The sequence below is a fragment of the Hylobates moloch genome, unplaced genomic scaffold (genome assembly GCF_009828535.3).
Source record: "Hylobates moloch isolate HMO894 unplaced genomic scaffold, HMol_V3 SCAFFOLD_5, whole genome shotgun sequence".
Taxonomy (NCBI): domain Eukaryota; kingdom Metazoa; phylum Chordata; class Mammalia; order Primates; family Hylobatidae; genus Hylobates; species Hylobates moloch.
Window position 1 is genome coordinate 105253262 of NW_026652280.1, and position 22614 is coordinate 105275875.

General features: G+C 42.8%; 1 protein-coding gene across 2 annotated transcripts in view; it reads left to right on the forward strand.

The window, feature by feature from the left end:
• OTUD7B (OTU deubiquitinase 7B) overlaps window positions 1–22614 on the forward strand; it is a 72143-nt gene that overhangs the window by 43654 nt on the left and 5875 nt on the right. For both annotated transcript variants that reach the window (XM_032154825.2, XM_058439353.1), the window contains exons 4-11: window positions 2001–2228; window positions 3642–3743; window positions 5363–5490; window positions 9872–9984; window positions 19486–19613; window positions 19931–20080; window positions 20626–20740; window positions 22363–22447. In XM_032154825.2, coding sequence (XP_032010716.1) covers window positions 2001–2228; window positions 3642–3743; window positions 5363–5490; window positions 9872–9984; window positions 19486–19613; window positions 19931–20080; window positions 20626–20740; window positions 22363–22447 — 1049 coding nt within the window. The remainder of the gene's footprint in view (window positions 1–2000; window positions 2229–3641; window positions 3744–5362; window positions 5491–9871; window positions 9985–19485; window positions 19614–19930; window positions 20081–20625; window positions 20741–22362; window positions 22448–22614) is intronic.

The window sequence follows — 22614 nt, forward strand, 5'->3', positions numbered from 1 at the left end:
CATCATGCCCGGCCAAAACCTGTATATGCTTCCGTATGCATAAAAATTTCTAGAAGGATACAAAAGTTTGCCTCTGGGGAAGGGATCAGGAATTTTGAATGATAAGAAGACTTCCTTGTGAAATCATTTTATACCTTTTGATAGTATATTGATTTTTTACCATAGGCACATGGTACTGTTTTTGAGGCAGGGTCTTGCTCTGTCCCTCAACGCTGGAGTGAGGCTGGCGGAACACACCTCACTACAGCCTAAACCTCCTGGGCTCAAGGGATCCTACTGCCTCAGCCTCCCAAGTAGCTGGGAGCATGGGCACGCACCACCTCACCTAGCTAAATTTTTGATTCTTTGTAGAAATTAGGTCTCACTCTGTTGCCCAGGCTGGTCCTGAATTCCTGGGCTCAAGTGATCCTTCTACCTTGGCTTCCCAAAGTTTTGGGATTAGAGGTGTGAGCCACCATGCCCAGCCTATGAATACCTAAAAAATATTTTTAAGGTGGGTGTGGTGGCTCACGCCTGTAATCCCAGCACTTTGGGAGGCCAAGGCTGGTAGATCACCTGAGGCCAGGAGTTTGAGGAGAACAGCCTGGCCAACGTGGAGAAACCCCGTCTCTACTAAAAATAAAAAAAAAAAAAATTAGCTGAGTGTGGTGGCGTGTGCCTGTAATCCTAGCTACTCAGGAGGCTGAGGCAGGAGAATCGCTTGAACCTGGGAGGCAGAGGTTGCAGTGAGCCGAGATTGCAGTACTGCACTCCAGCCTGAGCGACAGAGCAAGACTCTGTCTCAAAGAACAAAAACAAAAACAAAAAACAAAACTAAAAAATATTTGAAAAATAACATCACTATAAGATAACTTTAGACAACTCAGTTTATTTTCTGTATCATATCTGGCAAATATTGTATTAAGAACGGCCCAACATGCTTTTGAAATTTTGCCCCCTTTGGATCATCATTAAATCGTTACATAATTGAAGCCATACAAATGAACTGTAATACTACATTGAGCAAATTATAATCACAGTGGAATATCTGCTTGGGAATTACAAGTGTCATGTATTCAAAACAAATTAAATGATGTGGGGTCCTATCTACATTATTGTTCTCTATAGACTGTTAACAATTGACTGTCCCTATAAATTTCTGATAAATATGGGTATTGAGAATAGTTGTAGGAAGCAATATAAATTAATGTTATTGATGTAGGAAGAAAGTTCCCAAGTGTGTAAGATTTATTGTTGATTGTCTTTTTTTTTTTTTTTTGAGACGGGGTCTTGCTCTGTTGCCAGGCAGGAGTGCAGTGGCACGATCTTGGCTCACTGCAGCCTCCGCCTGCCAGGTTCAAGCAATTCTCCCACCTCAGCCTCCCGAGTAGCTGGGATTACAGGGGCACACCACCATGCCCGGCTAATTTTTGTATTTTTAGTAGAGACAGTGTTTCACCATGTTGGCCAGGCTGCTCTTGAACACCTGACCTCAGGTGATCCACCTGCCTCGGCCTCCCAAAGGATTTTCTTTTCTATAATGGATTTCTTTTATAATCTTTCTAGAATGAAAATACCCTTTAGAAAAGGTATTTTCCAAGACCCTGAGAATTACCAGAGAGGTTATTTGACTAACTCTAGTCTAGTGAAACCTCACTTCCCTTATTCCCTCTCCTCCCGCCAAACAATGACCAAATTGCTAAATGAATGGGTCCCTATCACATTGGGAAATATGGAAGTGGAGGAAGACAGAGTCAGAGGGAGGGGAAGATCAGGCAAATTCCAAACAAAGGCAGAAAGAGGAATGGATATTTGGTGCTAATGTGAGTGCCTACAAAAATACTTTCTCTATTTCTCCAATTGTATTTGGCTTCAGAAAAAGGGTTCTGAAATTCAGTAGTCAGTTAGACTTAGTTTTTCTCTGACTGTAAACCCTGTTGAGAGGTAACTATCACCACCTCAGTGTAGAGTTCTCCAAGTGGGCTGTGTATGTTCTAAGGTGACTCCATTTCTCATTGCAGAAAAACGCCTGTCTAGGGGCATCTCCCACGCCAGCTCCAGCATTGTTTCCCTGGCCCGGTCCCATGTCTCCTCCAATGGTGGGGGTGGGGGGAGCAATGAGCACCCCCTGGAAATGCCCATCTGTGCCTTCCAGCTTCCAGATCTCACTGTGTATAATGAAGACTTCCGCAGCTTCATAGAGAGAGACCTCATTGAGCAGTCCATGCTGGTTGCCTTGGAACAGGCAGGTCAGTGAATGCTTCCTCTCCCACGCTCTTCCCTCTACTCTCCACCTACAGGCAGCCTTGTGGAGGGGCTGGACTTGATCAGTAGCTTCCAGTTTAAGTGTATTATCTGATTGCAAAGTCAGGAGTCAGTGGGATAAACTTGTGCTGTCAAAGAAAGGATACAGATTAGATACTTTATTCTGGGAATTTCCTGGTTGATGGAAGAGAAACCAGATATACATGTGAAAAGGCCTAGGAATCAATACCTAGAAATCAATACATGAAAAAAATAAAACTAATTATAATTGCCCCTGGAACACCCTTGTGAACAGAAATGACCAGTGCTGTAGATGATGCACAGTAGTGAACCTATCCCCCCAAATGTATTTACGTTTGTAATTGTGTTTATCTTAAATTATTGTTAAAATTCTTATTATAGGGTGAGGCAGCTGGAAACTTTGGAAAAGCTAATCAGGCATTAAAATGCTTGCGTGGGATAAGAACTGGAGTTAGATAAGGGCATGGAAAGGAAGCTTTTATTTTTCATTTTGTAACCTTCTATACTAACCATATACATCTATTTGTAATTTTTTTTTTAAGTTAGTAAATTATCTGGTCTGGGGAGTTTATAAGCCAGTTTTTCTTTCAGTAGTTCAAAAACTATGCTCCACAGTAGTTCAAGAAAACTTACACATCACTCATAAGATATTTTCCTCATGTAAATAATGGGTTGGCAATTGTGGGATGACTGTATGGAATTAAGACTTATTTTCTTGGGTATTTTATGTACTTTATTTTATTGCTTATTCCTTTAAAGTCACACCCCACACATGCTGACATGCTGTCATATATGCAGATGATACTCATAAGACACCTTAAATACATGCTTTGAGTTGTTTTTGTTTTGTTCATGATGGATTTTTGCTGAGCTTTGTTGCTGTGATACATACTGGTCTCCTGAGTGGAGGGAAGGAATCAGGGCCAGTCCAAGCAGTCAACAGTTTCAACTTATGTCCTTGGCCTCGTCATTTAACCCAGGGTTTCTCAACCTTGGCACTACTGACATTTTGGTCTAGATAATTCTTTGTTTTGCAAGCTGCCTTGTGCATTGTATCATGGTTAGCAGCATCCCTGGCCTCTACCCGTTAGATACCAGTAGCATCCCGCTACCAGTTGTGACATGCAAACAGATCTTCAGTCATTGCCAGTGTCCCTTTGGGACAAAATTGACCCTACTCACTGATCTAACCAATTGTGCTCACAAGATTCTGACTGACTAGATATAAGTGAAGAAGATATAAAGAGTAATCAAGTGATGGTTTTGTTCTGGATAGGCCTCCTAGAGGAGGCTGCTTTGGAGTCTGTTTTAGAAATAGGAAGGTGGGAAGGGCTTCATGGATAATCTCCTTTTCCTCCACTATCTTGTTTCTACAGGGCGTTTGAACTGGTGGGTGAGTGTGGATCCTACCTCTCAAAGGCTGCTGCCTTTGGCAACTACTGGAGATGGGAACTGCCTCCTGCATGCAGCCTCCCTTGGTGAGTCTTGAAAGCAGTCCTCCATTCGCCTGCAGAAAGAAAACAGTTGAGTCAAATCTCATGTGTAGGACTTCATCCAGACAACCTTGATCTTAGGCAGAAATGATGGTTCAGAGCGAGATTGTGCATGCTTACGTGTGTGTCTGTGTGTTTATGTTGGCACAAGAGGAAATGGGAGTGGGCCCTACCTTTGCTAGTGAGATAGTGAAGAGAGCACAGATACTAGCTTGGGCTGGCTTTGAAAGCTGACCCCAGGAGTAATGAGTAGGAGTAAGCCAGCAGTGTATAGCTAGATGTGTGTATGTGTACAATTCTACTTAATATTTATTCTTTTGGTGTATGAAAAAGGTATGTTTTTAGCAGTCCTTTGTAACACACACTTACTTCATTTTATTTATTTATTTAGTTTTTGAGACGGAGTCTCACTCTGTTGCCCAGGCTGGAGTACAGTAGTGTGATCTCGGCTCACTGCAACCTCCACCCCTGGGTTCAAGCGATTCTCCTGCCTCAGCCTCCCAAGTAGCTGGGATTACAGGTGGGAGCCACCATGCCCCGCTGTAAATAGGCTTAATATTTAAAGTAAGGGCTGGGCGCAATGGCTCACGCGTGTAATTCCAACACTGTGGGAGGCCAAGGTGGGCAGATCACTTGAGGCCAGGAGTTTGAGACCAGCCTGGACAACATGGTGAAACACCATCTCTACTAAAAATACAAAAATAAGCTGGGCATGGTGGCAGGTGCCTGTAATCCCCCCAGCTACTAGGGAGGCTGAGGTAGGAGAATCGCTGAATCCGGGGGGCCAGAGGTTGCAGTGAGTCAGCCGAGATCGCACCACTGTACTCCAGCCTGGGCAACAGAGCAAGACTCTGTCTCAAAAAAAAAAAAAAAAAAAAAAAAAAAGGTCAGGCGTAGTGGCTCACACCTGTAGTCCCAGCACTTTGGGATGCCAAGGTGGATGGATCACCTGAGGTTGGGAGTTCGAGACCAGCCTGGCCAACGTCATGAAACCCTATATCTACTAAAAATACAAAAATTAGCCTGATGTGGTGGTGGACACCTGTAATCCTAGCTACTTGGGAAGCTGAGGCAGGAGAATCTCTTGAACATGGGAGGCGGAGGTTGCGGTAAGCCAAGAACACACCATGGCACTCCAGCCTGGGGGACAGAGCGAAACTCTGTCTCAAAAACAAACCAACCAAAAAAACTCACAGAAAAACCGAATAAACAAAAAATTAAGTCAATTTACAACTTAATATATTATTTGCAGCCTGGTGCCATGGCTCACACCTATAATCCCAGCACTTTGGGAGGGTAAGGCAGGGGGGTCACTTGAGGCCAGGGGTTCGAGACCAGCCTGGCCAACATGGTGAAACCCCATCTCTACTAAAAATACAAAAATTAGCAGGGGGAAGGGGGAGGGATAGCATTAGGAGATACACCTAATGCCAAATGACGAGTTAATGGGTGCAGCACACCAACATGGCACATGTATACATATGTAACAAACCTGCGCATTGTGCACATGTACCCTAAAACTTAAAGTACAATAATTTAAAAAAAAAATACAAAAATTAGCAGTCAAGCTGAGGTATCTTACCATTATGCTTTTTTTGCCACAGGAATGTGGGGTTTCCATGATCGGGACTTGATGCTGCGGAAAGCTTTGTATGCACTGATGGAGAAGGGAGTTGAGAAGGAAGCGTTGAAAAGGCGCTGGAGGTGGCAGCAGACGCAGCAGAATAAAGAGGTGGGAGTGTGTGAGTGGGAGCACCTTGTTTCCTAAAGTTACCTAGTTGCCAAAGTCACCTGGTGCCTGCCAATAGAAAATATTTCCAAGTGTTTAGGTCAGTGTGACTCCCCTTATGATCCTGAAAATTGGAGAAAATGCAGTTAACACCAATGGGGTAAATGCCTTCTGATGTGGTCATGAGAACTGATGGTGGGCATGAGACCTACAGAGAGGTTATCTAACATTGTGCTTTTCCCCCAATAGGTGCTTTATAGCTTTTAGTGGCAGTATTTTGCAAAATGAGTTACAACAATTCCACAGGATTTTTGTATTGTTTTGTTTTTTTGCTTGTAATAAGGCTAGATCAATTTTTAAAGACTTATGTTTTCAGCCCCTATAGAAATGTGAATGCTTAAAATCTTTTTGGACATATATACCATTTGTTTTTCATATACTCAGTTTAGTTTATTTTAAATTTTAAAAAGCATAAGGAACCAGCATTCTAATCACACACACACACAAAAAGCATACCTATTTAATTGAGTTTGAACAGTACTTCTCAGGAGTTTGTCAAATGTTGAGGCTGCTGTTATATAAGGCAGTAACAACAGATTGTTTGTACTTGCCCTCTCCAAAACGGGTTGGGCAAACTATGGCTATTTTGTAAAAAAAAAAAACCTTTTATCAGAACACAGCCCTGCGCATTTCTTGGATGTTTACCCGTGTAACTGCTTTCTTCCTCCAACAGCAGAGTAGTAACATGTGGCCTGCACAGCCCATACTTATTGACTACCTGGCCCTTCACAGAAAAAGTTTGCTGATTACTTCCCTTCAATAATGACATTATGCCTTTACATAAAAATAATGAGGCTCCCTATTTCCTTTTCCTGTGATTCTGTCTGCTATGTTTGTATCTCCTGCTTTTTATGTATATCTATTTTTTTTTTTTTTGCCATGTTATGGCTGGATCTTTCTGGCATTTAATATGGCAATATCTCTTCAGAAACTTTCCTTTTTCGTCCACCTTTCTTTTTTTCTCATTTTATTGCTCTGTCATAACTTGACAATATAGAAGAGGTTTTTTTGTTTTAGTTATTTAGAATTTTATATCCTGAAGATTTAATATGTAAGTAGAACATGCTATGTTTCTTCCTCGAAAACAAATAATCCAGTTGTTAAAAGTAGATGATATTAAGATCAGAATCCTCTCTTTGAGCAGCCAGTCTTCCCCAGAAGATTCCTGAGGGAAATAAACCACAGGGCAAGGCCACATAAGTGACATTCTTTTTTAGCACCGAAAGCTTGGCTGGATCTTGTGGAAAGCTTTTGCCTGAGCTAGAGGTAGCCTAGAATTTAGAACCCAAAGCAAATCAGTAGTCAGTTTCGTGGTAGTCAGCTTTGTCCTCTTCACTGTTGAGTTCAGGTAATACCGGAACCTTAACCACTGCAGAGGCAAGAAAAGGCCAAACCAGAAAATGCCAACTATTAAGTAGAAATGACAGCAACAGCCAGAAAATAAGTGTGCCCAATTCCAGTTATTAAAGCAATTACAGTTATTATTCTAAAGATGGGGTTAGATTATAATGGTATTTAGCCAGAAAACCCAGAAATACCCACGTTCTATCCTTGGCCAGCCAGCCTTTCCCTCTCAAAGTCAGCCTTTCCCTCTGAAAGTCCCCAACATGCATAGAGAATAGTGGCTAGTAATGGAGCAATCGTTTTCTCATTTTGCTCAGCACAGTGAAAGTTCATACTGAAAATGTGGCCTTCATAATTGTCTTAGCTTAGATCATTCATAGCATTATACCCACCTTGGGAGTGGGAATGGTAGGAGGAGGATAATGAACTGGAGAAGCTTCCTTTAGCTCCCCAGTACCAAAACCACACTAAATAAGTTTTGATTTCCTGGGCTTCCTTGTTTTATGTTGAAATTGGTGGTGAGGCTCAGTAATAGTTTCTTAAATGTTAAGGCTAGAAGTGTACACCACCTAGTGGCTGTGTACCTTAAAACAGGAAGCGGAAACCGGCGAGGAAGAGGGAGCGGGATCCCTCTGGATGTGTCTGTTGGAGTGACTGCAGCACTCCATATAGAACCTGGGCATTGCTCTCTTTATTTTTAATTGAAGTAAAATCTGTGATAGCATTTTACAAATTGAAAATAGCTGTGTCATTTAAAAAATTCCCATTAAATTTGTTCCCAATACCCCTCATGTTTCCAGTGATTCCTTCTACTCTGTCAGTGTGCGGTTAAGCAGTATAGACTCATTTTAATACTAATGTCAGCCAAATAAAATTAATAAGGTAAACTTATTTCCCTTATCATTATATACATCCTAAAGCCAATGTATTTTAAAATTGCTTGTACCATTGCCTGCTCTCCTTTGATAAAAATTGTAGTTTCACTTAGCATATGTTTATTGATTATAGTCACAAAATAGACCTTGGGTATATTGCATAAAACATGATCCTAGCGTAGAGGAGGAGATGGACATGTAAATACATAATTGCAACAGGTTATAATATGTATGACTCTTAAGAATAGATGTCTCTATAGCAGTTAATGCCGGCTGGGTGCGGTGGCTCACGCCTGTAATCCCAGCACTTTGGGAGGCCAAGGCAGGCGGATCACCTGTTGGTAATTTGAGACCAGCCTGGCCAACATGGTGAAACCCCGTCTCTACTGAAAATACAAAACTAGCCAGGCATGGTGGTGTGACGTGTAGTCCCAGCTACTCAGGAGGCTGAGGCAGGAGAATCTCTTGAACCTGGGAGGTGGAGGTTGCAGTGAGCCAAGATCATGCCACTGCACTCCATCCTGGGTGACAGAGCAAGACTTTGTCTCAAACAAACAAACAAGCAAACAAACAAATAATCTATAGCAGTTAGGGAGAGAGGATACAAAGGAAGGAGTGGTTGATCTGCTAAGGCAGATTTAGGAGACTATTTAGAGGAATGATACTTGGGTTCTATCCTAAAAGTTGAGAAATTGTTCACAAGGTCGATAGAAAGTGAGCTACTCCAGGCAGAAGGAACAACTTAGACAAAAGCTCAGTGGTATAAAACAACATGGTACATTTCAGGAACTACAGCTAATTCAGTGAGATGTATCTGACTAGAGAGGTGGATAGGGGCCAGGAAGTAGGCTTTCTATGCAGCACTTCTACTTGGGAGGCTGAGGCAGGAGAATCGCTTGAACCTGGGAGGTGGAGGTTGCAGTGAGCCGAGATCGCTCCACTGTACTCCAGCCTGAGCGACAGAGCGAGACTCTGTCTCAAAAAAAAAAAAAAAAAGAAGGTATCCAGGTGTGGGGTGGGTGAAAGAAAGAAAGAGAGGAATATTAGATAATTCCTTGGTTTTGAGCTTGGATGTTTGGGTGATAGTTGGTGCTATTCACTAAGGTAGGAAAATAGGAAGAAGAGTGGATTTGGGAAAAAACAGGAGTTCTATTTTGACTTTACAGAGTTTGAGGTAGCCATGGGCAGGTGGCAGTCTCCAGTAGATAGCTGGATATATGAATATAGAAATTAAGAAGCCTAGGCTGGGTGCAATGCCTCATGCCTGTAATCCCAGCATTTTGGGTGGCTGAGGTGGGCAGATCACCAGGTCAGGAGTTCGAGACCAGCCTGGCCAACATGGGGAAAGCCCATCTCTACTAAAAATGCAAAAATTAGCTGGGCGTGGTGGTGGGTGCTGTAATCCCAGCTACTCGGGAGGCTGAGGCAGAAGAAGCATTTGAACCCGGGAGGTGAAGGTTGCAGTAAGCCGAGATTGTGCCATTGCACTCCAGCCTGGGTGACTCTGTCTCAAAAGAAAAAGAAAAGAAATTAAGAAATCTGTGCTGGAGATAGATGGTATATACCATACAGATGGTAGTGGATGAGATTATGGCAGTAGAAGAGATCACCCAGAGGGAACCAAGGTGAAAATCATTGACACTGACACACCACTAGTATTTTGGGGGCAGGCAGGGTTTAGAGAAATAGAAAATAATTTTATGGAAGCTAATGGCAAAGAAAATTTAAAGAGGAAAATAACCCACGTAAAGGCTAAGATGAGAACCAGGGTCCACTGAATTTGGCAATTAGAAGGTCATTGTTCTTTGCCAAAATCAGGTAGGTGAAATGTTATGTGGCAGTGGGTGAGCAGGATGGAGGGCAGAAATGGGACAGATTGCAATAGGTCAAAAAGGAATGGATGATAAAGAAGTGTAATAGTCATAGACTATTCGTTCATGGATCTTGACTGTAAAAGAGGTAAGAGATTTGACTTTGTAGTACAATTTGTAAACCAAGTGCTAAGGGATTAGGGAGTAGAGTAACAGTGAATAAGGTGGAATAGGTATTGCCTCTTAGAACCCAGCCTCTAATTGCCCAATGTCCCTTGCCTGTCCTTCACACAGTCAGGGCTGGTATACACAGAAGATGAATGGCAGAAGGAGTGGAATGAACTGATCAAGCTTGCCTCAAGTGAACCCCGAATGCATCTAGGTACCAATGGAGCCAACTGTGGCGGGTAAGTATGGCTAAGTAGGGGAGGAGGAAACCTTCATAGAGTCCTCATTGGGCCTCCACAGCCCAGTGTCTAGAGAGCTCTGTGCTAAGAGGATATTAGAAGGAAAGAGAGGAGCTATGCTAAGGGCACCAAAGTGTGTAACAACATGATATGTTTAGGAACTACAGGTAGTTCAGTATTGAACTGGAATATAAAGTAGCCCATCTAGACTTTGGAAACTTCAGGACAAATGACCCAGTATCTTCGGTAAGTAAACTGCAAGGAAAATAAAAAGGGACAAGGACCTTGTAGGTTTAAATGGACTAAAAAGACATATCAGGCCAGGTGTGGTGTCTCACACCTGTAATCTCAGCACTTTGAAAGGCTGAGGCAGGAGGATTGTGTGAGCCCAGGAGTTCGAAACCAGCCTGGGTAACATAGTGAGACCCCATTTCTTTTCTTTTTCTTTTTCTTTTTTTTTTTTTTTTGAGACAGAGTCTTACTTTGTTGCCCAGGCTGGAGTGCAGTGGTGTGATCTCTGCTCACTGCAACCTCTGCCTCCAGGGTTCAAGTGATTCTCTGTTTCAGCCTCCAAAGTAGCTAGGACTACAGGTGCACGCCACCACGCCCAGCTAATTTTCGTATTTTTATTAGAGACGGGGTTTCACCATTTTGGCCAGGGTGATCTCAAACTCCTGGCCTCAAGTGATCCACCCACCTTGGCCTCCCAAAGTGCTGGGATTACAAGCGTGAGCCACCATGCCTGGCCAGTGAGACCACATCTTAAAAAAAAAAAAATTAGCCAGGCATGGTGGTGCATGCCTATAGTCCCAGCTACTTGGGAGGCTGAGGTGGGAGGATTGCCTGAGCTGGGGAGGTCGAGGCTGCAGTGAGTTGTGACAGCACCCCTGCACTCCAGCCTGGGAAACAAAGAGAGACCTCTGTCTCTAAAAGAAAAAAAAAAGACATCAACCAGTTGGGATGTGTGGACATCATAAGACAATTAAGGAAATGTGAACAATGTCTCTGTGTTTGATTATTGTTAAAATTATAAAATGTGATATTAATGGTATAGTGGTTGTTTAAAAAGGTAGTCCTGGCCAGGCTCAGTGGTTCACACCTGTAATCCAGCACTTTGGGAGGCCAAGGTGGGTGGGAATTCGAGACCAGCCTGGCCAATGTGGTGAAACCCTGTCTCTACTAAAAATACAAAAAATTAGCTGGGCGTAGTGCTGAGCTGCTGTAATCCCAGCTACTCAAGAGGCTGAGGCAGGAGAATTGCTTGAACCCAGGAAGCAGAGGTTGCAGTCAGCCGAGTTCACGCCACTGCACTCCAGCCCTGGCGACAGAGTGAGACTCCATCTCAAAAAAAAAAAAAAAAGGTAGTCCTTTATGTTTTTAGAGATAGAAACTGAAATAAAATAAAAATGGATGAAATTATATAATTTCCAGGATTTGCTTCAAGATTATCTGGTGGTAGCCCCGTGGTGGGGGAGGTAGATAAATAGATCTGAGGTGTAGTGAAACAAGGTTGACCATGTGTTGAAGATGGCCGAATAGGAACAGCTCCAGTCTACAGCTCCCAGTATGAGTGACACAGAAGAGGGATGATTTCTGCATTTCCAGCGGAGGTACCGGGTTCATCTCACTGGGGCTTGTTGGACAGTGGGTGCAGCCCATGGAGCGTGAGCCGAAGCAGGGCGGGGCATCGCTGCACCAGGGAAGCACAAGGGGTTGGGGAATTCCCTTTCCTAGCCAAGGGAAGCCATGACAGATGGTACTCGGAAAATTGGGACATTCCCACCCTAATACTGTGCTTTTCCAACGGTCTTAGCAAATGGCACACTAGGAGATTATATCCCGTGCCTGGCTCGGAGGGTCCCACGCCCACAGAGCCTTGCTCACTGCTAGCACAGCAGTCTGAGATAGAACTGCAAGGAGGCAGTGAGGCTGGGAGAGGGGCGTCCGCCATTGCTGAGGCCTGAGTAGGTAAACAAAGCGGCTGGGAAGCTCGAACTGGGTGGAGCCCACTGCAGCTCAAGGCAGCCTGCCTGCCTCTGTAGACTCCACCTCTGGGGGCAGGGCATAGCTGAACAAAAGGCAGCAGAAACTTCTGCAGACTTAAACGTCCCTGTCTGACAGCTTTGAAGAGAGTAGTGGTTCTCCTAGCACGGAGTTTGAGATCTGAGAACGGACAGACTGCCTCCTCAAGTGGGTCCCTGACCCCCGAGTAGCCTAACTGGGAGACACCTCCCAGTAGGGGCCGACTGACACCTCATACAGCCAGGTGCCCCTCTGAGATGAAGCTTCCAGAGAAAGGATCAGGCAGCAACATTTGCTGTTCTGCAATATTTGCTGTTCTGCAGCCTCCGCTGGTGATACCCACGCAAACAGGGTCTGGAGTGGACCTCCAGCAAACTCCAACAGACTTGCAGCTGAGGGTCCTGACTGTTAGAAGGAAAACTAACAAACAGAAAGGACATCCACACCAATACCCCATCTGTATGTCACCATCATCAAAGACCAAAGGTAGATAAAACCACAAAGATGGGGAGAAACCAGAGCAGAAAAGCTGAAAATTCTAAAAATCAGAGTGCCTCTTCTCCTCCAAAGGAGCACAGCTCCTCACCAGCAACAGAACAAAGCTGGACAGAGAATGACTTTGACGAGTTGAGAGAAGAAGGCATCAGACGATCGGTAATAACAAACTCTGAGCTAAAGGAAGATGTTCGAACCCATCGCAAAGAAGCTAAAAACCTTGAAAAAAGATTAGATGAATGGCTAACTAGAATAAACAGTGTAGAGAAGACCTTAAACGACCTGATGAAGCTGAAAACCATGGCACAAGAACTACGTGACACATGCACAAGCTTCAGTAGCTGATTCAATCAAGTGGAAGAAAGGGTATCAGTGATTGAAGATCAAATGAATGAAATGAAGCGAGAAGAGAAGTTCAGAGAAAACAGAGTAAAAAGAAACGAACAAAGCCTCCAAGAAATATGGGACTATGTGAAAAGACCAAATCTATGTCTGATTGGTGTACCTGAAAGTGACAGGGAGAATAGAACCAAGTTGGAAAACACTCTTCAGGATATTATCCAGGAGAACTTCCCCAACCTAGCAAGGCAGGCCAACATTCAAATTCAGGAAATACAGAGAACGCCACAAAGATACTCCTCGAGAAGAGCAACTCCGAGATACATAATTGTCAGATTCACCAAAGTTGAAATGCAGGAAAAAATGTTCAGAGAGAAAGGTCGGGTTACCCACAAAGGGAAGCCCATTGGACTAACAGCGGATCTCTCAGCAAAAACTCTGCAAGCCAGAAGAGAGTGGGGGCCAATATTAAACATTCTTAAAGAAAAGAATTTTCAACCCAGAATTTCATATCCAGGCAAACTAAGCTTTATAAGTGAAGGAGAAATAAAATCCTTTACAGGCAAGCAAATGCTGAGAGATTTTATCACCACCAGGCCTGCCTTACAAGAGCTCCTAAAGGAAGCACTAAACATGGAAAGGAACAACCAGTACCAGCCACTGCAAAAACATGCCAGATTGTAAAGACCATCGACGCTAGGAAGAAACTGCATCAACTAACGAGCAAAATAACCAGCTAACATCATAATGACAGGATCAAATTCACACATAACAGTATTAACCTTAAATGTAAATGGGCTAAATGCTCCAATTAAAAAGACACAGACTGGCAAATTGGATAAAGAGTCAAGACCCATCAGTGTGCTATATTCAGGAGACTAATCTCAGGTGCAGAGACACACATAGGCTCAAAATAAAGGGATGGAGGAAGATCTACTAAGCAAATGGAAAAACAAAAAAAAGCAGGGGTTGCAATCCTAGTCTCTGATAAAACCAACTTTAAACCAACAAAGATCAAAAGAGACAAAGAAGGCCATTACATAATGGTACAGGGATCAATTCAACAGGAAGAGCTAACTATGTTAAATATATATGCACCCAATACAGGAGCACCGAGATTCATAAAGCAAGTCCTTAGAGACCTACAAAGAGACTTAGACTCCCACACAATAATAATGGGAGACTTTAACACCCCACTCTCAACATTAGAGAGATCAACGAGACAGAAAGTTAACAAGGATATCCAGGACTTGAACTCAGCTCTGCAACAAGCGGACCGAATAGACATCTACAGAACTCTCCACCCCAAATCAACAGAATATACATTCTTCTTCTTAGCACCACATCACACTTATTCCAGAATTGATCACATAGTTGGAAGTAAAGCACTCCTCAGCAAATGTAAAAGAAAGAAATTATAACAAACTGTCTCTCAGACCACAGTGCAATCAAATTAGAACTCAGGATTAAGAAACTCACTCAGAACTGCTCAACTACATGGAAACTGAACAACCTGCTCCTGAATGACTACTGGGTACATAACAAAATGAAGGCAGAAATAAAGATGTTCTTTGAAACCAATGAGAACAAAGACACAACATACCAGAATCTCTGGGACACATTTAAAGCAGTGTGTAGAGGGAAATTTATAGCACTAAATGCCCACAAGAGAAAGCAGGAAAGATCTAAAATTGACACCCTAACATCACAATTAAAAGAACTAGAGAAGCAAGAGCAAACACATTCAAAAGCTAGCAGAAGGCAAGAAATAACTAAGATCAGAGTAGAACTGAAGGAGATAGAGACACAAAAAACCCTTCAAAAAATCAATGAATCCAGGAGCTGTTGTTTTTTTTTTTTTTTTTTTTTTTCCAGGAGCTGGTTTTTTGAAAAGATCAACAAAATTGATAGACCGCTGGCAAGACTAATAAGAAAAGAGAGAAGAATCAAATAGACAGAATAAAAAATGACAAAGGGGATATCACCACTGATCCCACAGAAATACAAACTTCCATCAGAGAATACTATAAACACCTCTATGCAAATAAACTAGAAAATGTAGAAGAAACGGATAAGTTCCTCAACACATACACCCTCCCAAGACGAAACCAGGAAGAAGTTGAACCCCTGAATAGACCAATAACAGTCTCTGAAATTGAGGCAATAATTAATAGCATACCAACCAAAAAAAGTCCAGGACCAGATGGATTCACAACCGAATTCTACCAGAGGTACAAAGAGGAGCTGGTACCATTCCTTCTGAAACTATTCCAATCAATAGAAAAAGAGGGAATCCTCCCTAACTCATTTTATGAGGCCAGCATCATCCTGATACCAAAGCCTGGCAGAAACACAACAAAAAAAGAGAATTTTAGACCAATATCCCTGATGAACATTGATGCAAAAATCCTCAATAAAATACTGGCAAACCAAATCCAGCAGCACATCAAACAGCTTATCCACCAAGATCAAGTTGGCTTCATCCCTGGGAGGCAAGGCTGGTTCAACATACGCAAATCAGTAAACATAATCCATCATATAAACAGAACCAAAGATAAAAACCACGTGATTATCTCAATAGATGCAGAAAAGGCCTTTGACAAAATTCAACAGCACTTCATGCTAAAAACTCTCAATAAACTAGATATTGATGGGATGTATCTCAAAATAATAAGAGCTATTTATGACAAACTCACAGCCAATATCATACTGAATGGGCAAAAACTGGAAGCATTCCCTTTGCAAACTGGCACAAGACAGAGATGCCCTTTCTCACCACTCCTATTCAACATAGCGTTAGAAGTTCTGCCCAGGGCTATCAGGCAGGAGAAAGAAATAAAGGGTATTCAATTAGGAAAAGAGAAAGTCAGATTGTCCCTGTTTGCAGATGACATGATTGTATATTTAGAAAACCCCATTGTCTTAGCCCAAAATCTCCTTAAGCTGATAAGCAACTTCAGCAAAGTCTCAGGATACAAAATCAGTGCAAAAATCACAAGCATCCTTATACACCAATAATAGACAATCAGAGAGCCAAATCATGAGTGAACTCCCATTCACAATTGCTTCAAAGAGAATAAAATACCTAGAAATCCAACTTACAAGGGATGTGAAGGACCTCTTCAAGGACAACTACAAACCACTGCTCAGTGAAATAAAAGAGGACACAAACAAATGGAAGAACATTTCATACTCATGGATAGGAAGAATCAATATTGTGAAAATGGCCATACTGCCCAAGGTAATTTGTAGATTCAATGCCATCCCCATCAAGCTACCAATGACTTTCTTCACAGAATTGGAAAAAACTAAAGTCCATATGGAACCAAAAAAGAGCCTGCATTGCCAAGACAATCCTAAGCCAAAAGAACAAAGCTGGAGGCATCAAGCTACCTGACTTCAAACTATACTACAAGCCTACAGTAACCAAAACAGCATGGTACTGGTACCAAAACAGAGATAGAGACCAATGGAACAGAACAGAGCCTTCAGAAATAATACCACACATCTACAACAATCTGATCTTTGACAAACCTGACAAAAACAAGAAATGGGGAAAGGATTCCCTATTTTATAAATGGTGCTGGGAAAACTGGCTATCCATAGGTAGAAAGCTGAAACTGGATCCCTTCTTTACACCTTATAAAAAAGTTAATTCAAGATGGATTAAAGACTTAAATGTTAGACCTAAAACCATAAAAACCCTAGAAGAAAACCTAGGCAATACCATTCAGGACATAGGCATGGGCAAGGACTTCATGACTAAAAACACCAAAAGCAATGGCAACAAAAGCCAAAATAGACAAATGGGATCTAATTAAACTAAAGAGCTTCTGCACAGCAAAAGAAACCACCATCAGAGTGAACAGGCAACTTACAGAATGGGAGAAAATTTTTGCAATCTACCCGTCTGACAAAGGGCTAATATCCAGAATCTACAAAGAACTTAAACAAATTTACAAGAAAAAATCAACCCCATCAAAAAGTGGGCAAAGGATATGAACAGACACTTCTCAAAAGAAGACATTTATGCAGCCAACAGACACATGATAAAATGCTCATTGTCACTGGCCATCAGAGAAATGCAAATCAAAATCACAATGAGATACCATCTCACACCAGTTAGAATGGTGATCATTAAAAAAGTCAGGAAACAACAGGTGCTGGAGAGGATGTGGAGAAATAGGAACACTTTTACACTGTTGATGGGACTGTAAACTAGTTCAACCATTGTGGAAGACCGTGTGGCGATTCCTCAAGGATCTAGAACTAGAAATACCATTTGACCTAGCCATCCCATTACTGGGTATATACCCAAAGGATTATAAATCATGCAGCTATAAAGACACATGCACACATATGTGTATTGCAGCACTATTCACAATGGCAAAGACCTGGAACCAACCCAAGTGTCCAACAATGATAGACTGGATTAAGAAAATGTGGCACATATGCACCATGGAATACTATGCAGCCATAAAAAAGCATGAGTTCATGTCCTTTGTAGGGACGTGGATGAAGCTGGAAACCATCATTCTGAGCAAACTATCGCAAGGACAGAAAACCAAACACCGCATGTTCTCACACATAGATGGAAATTGAACAATGAGAACACTTGGACACAGGGTGGGGAACATCACACACCGAGGCCTGTTGTGGAGTGGGGGGAGGGGGGAGGGATAGCATTAGGAGATATATCTAATGTAAATGACGAGTTAATGGGTGCAGCACACCAACATGGCATATGTATACATATGTAACAAACCTGCACATTGTGCACATGTACCCTAGAACTTAAAGTATAATTTAAAAAAAAATTGTGCAGGAGCAGCAAGCAGTTCCCATGCTACCCGAGATCTGAGGAGTAGCTTTGGGTGCATTCCTGAAAGTGCAGCCTAGAATCTGTTTATTGATCCACTTAGTACTGACACAAGCCTGTAATATGCTGTAATAAACTTTCTGTTTAAAAAAAAAAAAAAAGGTTGGCCATGTGTTTATAATTGTTAAAGCTGGGTGATGGATACATGAGTGTTTAGTATATTATCATTTCTAGTATTGAATATGTTTAAAATTTTGAAATTTTCCATAATGGTTAAAAATTATAACCTATCCAGATTTTATTGTACATAAGAATAATCTGGGAGAGTTATTTAAAAAGCTGATTTCTGGACCTCCACCCCAGAAAAGTCCAGTTGAGTTGGACAGAGGTAAGGCCCAGAAATCCTTGTTTGGAATCAGCATCCAATATTGAATAAAATTGCTTTAGGGGGTGGAAGCCATTGAATATTGAGTATGTGAATGACAGGAGCAAATTTATCCCTCCATATTTGAACACACTGACTCCAGTGGATAATGAAGTGGAAAGGAGTGGGATAAGATGCAGTTGTAGTAATCCAGGAAAGGGCCATGGATGTGAACAGTGTGGTAGACTAAAGATAGGCCAGGGGAGACAGATAAAAGGAACACACAGGAAGGCCAGGCGTGGTGGCTCACACCTGCAATCCCAGCACTTTGGGAGGCTGAGACGGGCGGATCATGAGGTCAGGAGATCGAGACCATCCTGGCCAACACGGTGAAACCCTGTCTCTACTAAAAATATAAAAAATTGCCGGGCACAGTGGCTCACGCCTGTAATACCAGCACTTTGGGAGGCCGAGGCAGGCGGATCACGAGGTCAGGAGATCGAGACCACGGTGAAACCCCGTCTCTACTAAAAATACAAAAAAATTAGCCAGGCGTGGTGGTGGGCGCCTGTAGTCCCAGCTACTCGGGAGGCTGAGGCAGGAGAATTGCCTGAACCCAGGAGGTGGAGCTTGCAGTGAGCCCAGATCGCGCCACTGCACTCCAGCCTGGGTGACAGAGCGAGACTCCATCTCAAAACAAAAAAAAACAAAAAAAAACAAAAAAAAACAAAAAAAAAACAAAAAATTAGCCAGGTGAGGTGGCAGGTGCCTGTAGTCCCAGCTACTCGGGAGGCTGAGGCAGGAGAATGGCGTGAACTCGGGAGGCGGAGCTTGCAGTGAGCCGAGATCGCACCACTGCACTCCAGCCTGGGGGACAGAGCAAGACTCTGTCTCAAAAAAAAAGAAACACACGGGAGATAGAATTGGTCAAATCACGTGATTACTGGAAGGTGAGAGATAAAAGCACAATAAATATTTCACAAATTTCTGATTACGCTACTGGATAGATGGTGAGGCTGTTCTTTAAGTGAGGGAACGTAGGAAAGGAATTGTGTTTGGCTGTTTTTGTAAGACATGAGTGTGATGTGTGGGTGGTTATAACCTCTGAAATAAGTAGGATGAAGCTATGCAGTTGTGTTGAGCTACTGGATGAAGAGAATGGAGAGAGGCTATTGAATAGGAAGAATATTAAGAGATAGGGATTACCTCCAAATTCCTAACACTGCTTTAACCCTAGAGCCTTCAAATCTCTTTTCTTGGATTTCCCCATCTGTGAAACGGAAGTAGAAACAGCTATGGTAGCATAAAATAATCAGCTATATCAGTGGCAGCCTTAAGATTGGAAAACCAGGAAAGGACATTCTTCTTTTCCCTTTCTGCAGAACTGGTCTTCAGGATCTCCTGTTTCTACTCTTTCATTTTTACTGCACCCTTTCCACTCTCTCCCCTCCTGCCGTTCCAGGGTGGAGAGTTCTGAGGAGCCTGTATATGAGAGCCTTGAAGAGTTTCACGTCTTTGTCCTTGCTCATGTGCTTAGGAGGCCCATAGTTGTCGTGGCAGACACCATGCTGAGGGACTCCGGAGGGGAAGGTGAGTCAGCCAGTCAGTCCTCACTCCATCCTGAGCACCCATACCCCCTTTTGCAAAGCCTTAGGCTAAGCGTTGGAAGGAAGGCAGGAAAGGGGATATATAGACCCTTGGGGAAAAAGCAAGTTATCAATTAGAATAGTGCAAAATTCTCAAGAGATTCTGAGTAAAGCAGTTGGGATTAGCTGACAGGGCTTCTTAGGAAAGAATTATTAAACATGTTGGAATGAAAGCACGGACTCAGTTGGCAGAGTGGTATGTAGGGATTGTCCACTAGGCAGAAACACAGCCTTCATAATAATCTTCATGGCTTCCTGCAGCATTTGCCCCTATTCCCTTTGGAGGAATCTATCTGCCTTTGGAGGTCCCAGCCAGCCAGTGTCACCGCTCCCCTCTGGTGCTCGCCTATGATCAGGCCCACTTTTCTGCACTCGTGTCCATGGAGCAGAAGGAGAATACCAAGGAACAAGGTGCTGAATGACATGTCTTTTGGTCTGCATTATTTTCACTTGAAAAAATTGAATGAGATCTAATGTAGGAGGAAAGAATTAAGTGACATGCAAGCCCAGACAGCACATGTTGATACTGTTTTATTAAGCTATAAGTTACGCCAGAGTTTTCAAATAAAAAAAAAAAGGGGTTTGAGAGGAAAGCAAGACCTGTATACCCTCTTCTGCAGTAAAGGCTTATGATTAAGGTGGTAAGAGCTTCTAAATGATGCTTTTCTAATTTGTCTTAAATTATGACTGAATTCTCTGAATATACATTAACTGGAAAGAACATCATGAGACTTAGTTGACTGGTGGGGACTCAGGGAGATTTGTGGCCTAAAACATATGCTGCGTGGTAGCGGGAAAACTAGCCAATTAGTTTTAATACCAGGGGTAATTCACATGTAAGAATTGAGAAGTGACTACAATTAAAGACCTTAGTATGATTTTAGTGAAATAAGTCTGTGTTCAGTTACCTTTCTCTCTTAAGGAGATTCCTTGATGATATGTTTCTTCCTCCCCAGCTGTGATCCCACTTACAGATTCAGAGTATAAGCTGCTGCCCTTGCACTTTGCTGTGGACCCTGGAAAAGGCTGGGAGTGGGGCAAAGATGATAGTGACAATGTCCGATTGGCCAGGTAAGCCAGGGCTAGTCTTTTCATCTACTTTGTGCTGGGATTTCTTCCACATGCAGCATCCATCTCCCAGGGATTTTTCCTCAGCTCAGGCAAGACAGTCACAAGCTAAGGCGAGTTTTGGGAAGATGGGGAGGTAGAGGAGAGGTTGGGCACCAGGACTCTTTCATGGTGCAGCTGCTTTTTCTCCCTCTGAAAGAGATGGGAATCCTAGCATCTCAACTTGTTCTTTTCTTACAATAGGAAAAGTGTTCATACACTGATTCATCCCTAAAACAGTGATCAGAAAATCAGGATAATCAGGCCGGGCCTGGTGGCTGATGCCTGTAATCCCAGCACTTTGGGAGGCCGAGGTGGGTGGATCACGAGATCAGGAGTTCGAGACAAGCCTGGCCAATACGGTGAAACCTCGTCTCTACTAAAAATACAAAAATTAGCAGGGCGTGGTGGTGCGTGCCTGTAATCCCATCTACTAGGGAGGCTGAGGCAGGAGAATCGCTTGAACTCGGGAGGCAGGGATTGCAGTGAGCCAACATCGTGCCACTGCACTACAGCCTAGGCAACAGAGTGAGACTCTGTCTCAAAAAAAAAAAAAAAAGAAAATCAGGATAATCAAATCACATGTCTAAGCCCAAGCGAGAGGAGTTTTAAAGAGTTGAACAAGGCTGGGTGCAGTGGCTTACGCCTGTAATCCCAGCATGTTGGGAGAAACCACCGTCAGAGTGAACAGGCAACCGAGGCGGGCAGATCACCTGAGGTTGGGAGTTTGAGACCAGCCTGGCCAACATGGAGAAACCACGTCTCTACTAAAAATACAAAATTAGTCAGGCGTGGTGGCGCATGTCTATAATCCCAGCTACTCGGGAGGCTGAGGCAGGAGAATCACTTGAATCCAGGAGGCGGAGTTTGTGGTGAGCTGAGATGGTACCATTACACTCCAGTATGGGCAACAAGAGTGAAACTCCATCCAAAAAATAAATAAATAAGTGATCAAAATAGTTTGCTCTGAGTTTTTGCCTTTCTGGAATTTAATAGCAAGAAAAATATGTTCCCTACCCTCTCAGCCCCCACTCTCCCTCCGTGTGGCTTGTTAAGCCTTCCTTCTGCCTCCTGCATCAACTTCCTGATGGAGAGTGTATGAACGCAAAAGCTCCTCCCTTAGCACTTACCCAGTGCTTCCCTCTCTGGGCTCCTGCCACTGGGTCCCAGCTAAGAGAGTTTGATTTTAAAATCCAGAGTTTATGGCTTTTTAAAAATAACCTCTCACTTATTTATCAAAAGCTCCTTGTAAATAATATTTACAATAACAACAATGATAATGGCTACTGTCTAGTATTTCCCATTTTCCAGACACTGCTGGGCTCTTTCCAAACACTATTTTAATCTTTACAACAACCCTACAGGATAGATATTATCTATACCCATTCTCAGCTGCAACTGAGTTTCAGGGAGGGTGAAGTGACTTGCTCAAGGTCATAAAGCTTATTAATTGGTGGAGAAATAGTTCAAACCCAACCCTATTTGAGTCCTAAGCCATGTAGCCCTCTCCCACCCTTTCTCCCAACTATATCAAATTGCTTTGCTTTTAAAAGGTGACAGTAAATTTTTTTTTCTCTTTTTCATAGTGTAATTCTGTCCCTAGAGGTCAAATTGCATCTGCTGCATAGCTACATGAATGTGAAGTGGATCCCACTGTCCTCTGATGCACAGGTGAAGACTTCTCCCACATCTACCCTGGTGTGTCTTCATTTCATTTTCAGTGACAGAACAAGGAGATCTGGGATGGTTTCCTTCTGAATCTATTCTGAGTGGTGGCTTACAGTTCAAGGTTAGAAGTAACTAGAAGATGTCAAATAAGTTCCAAAGACACTTTTTCC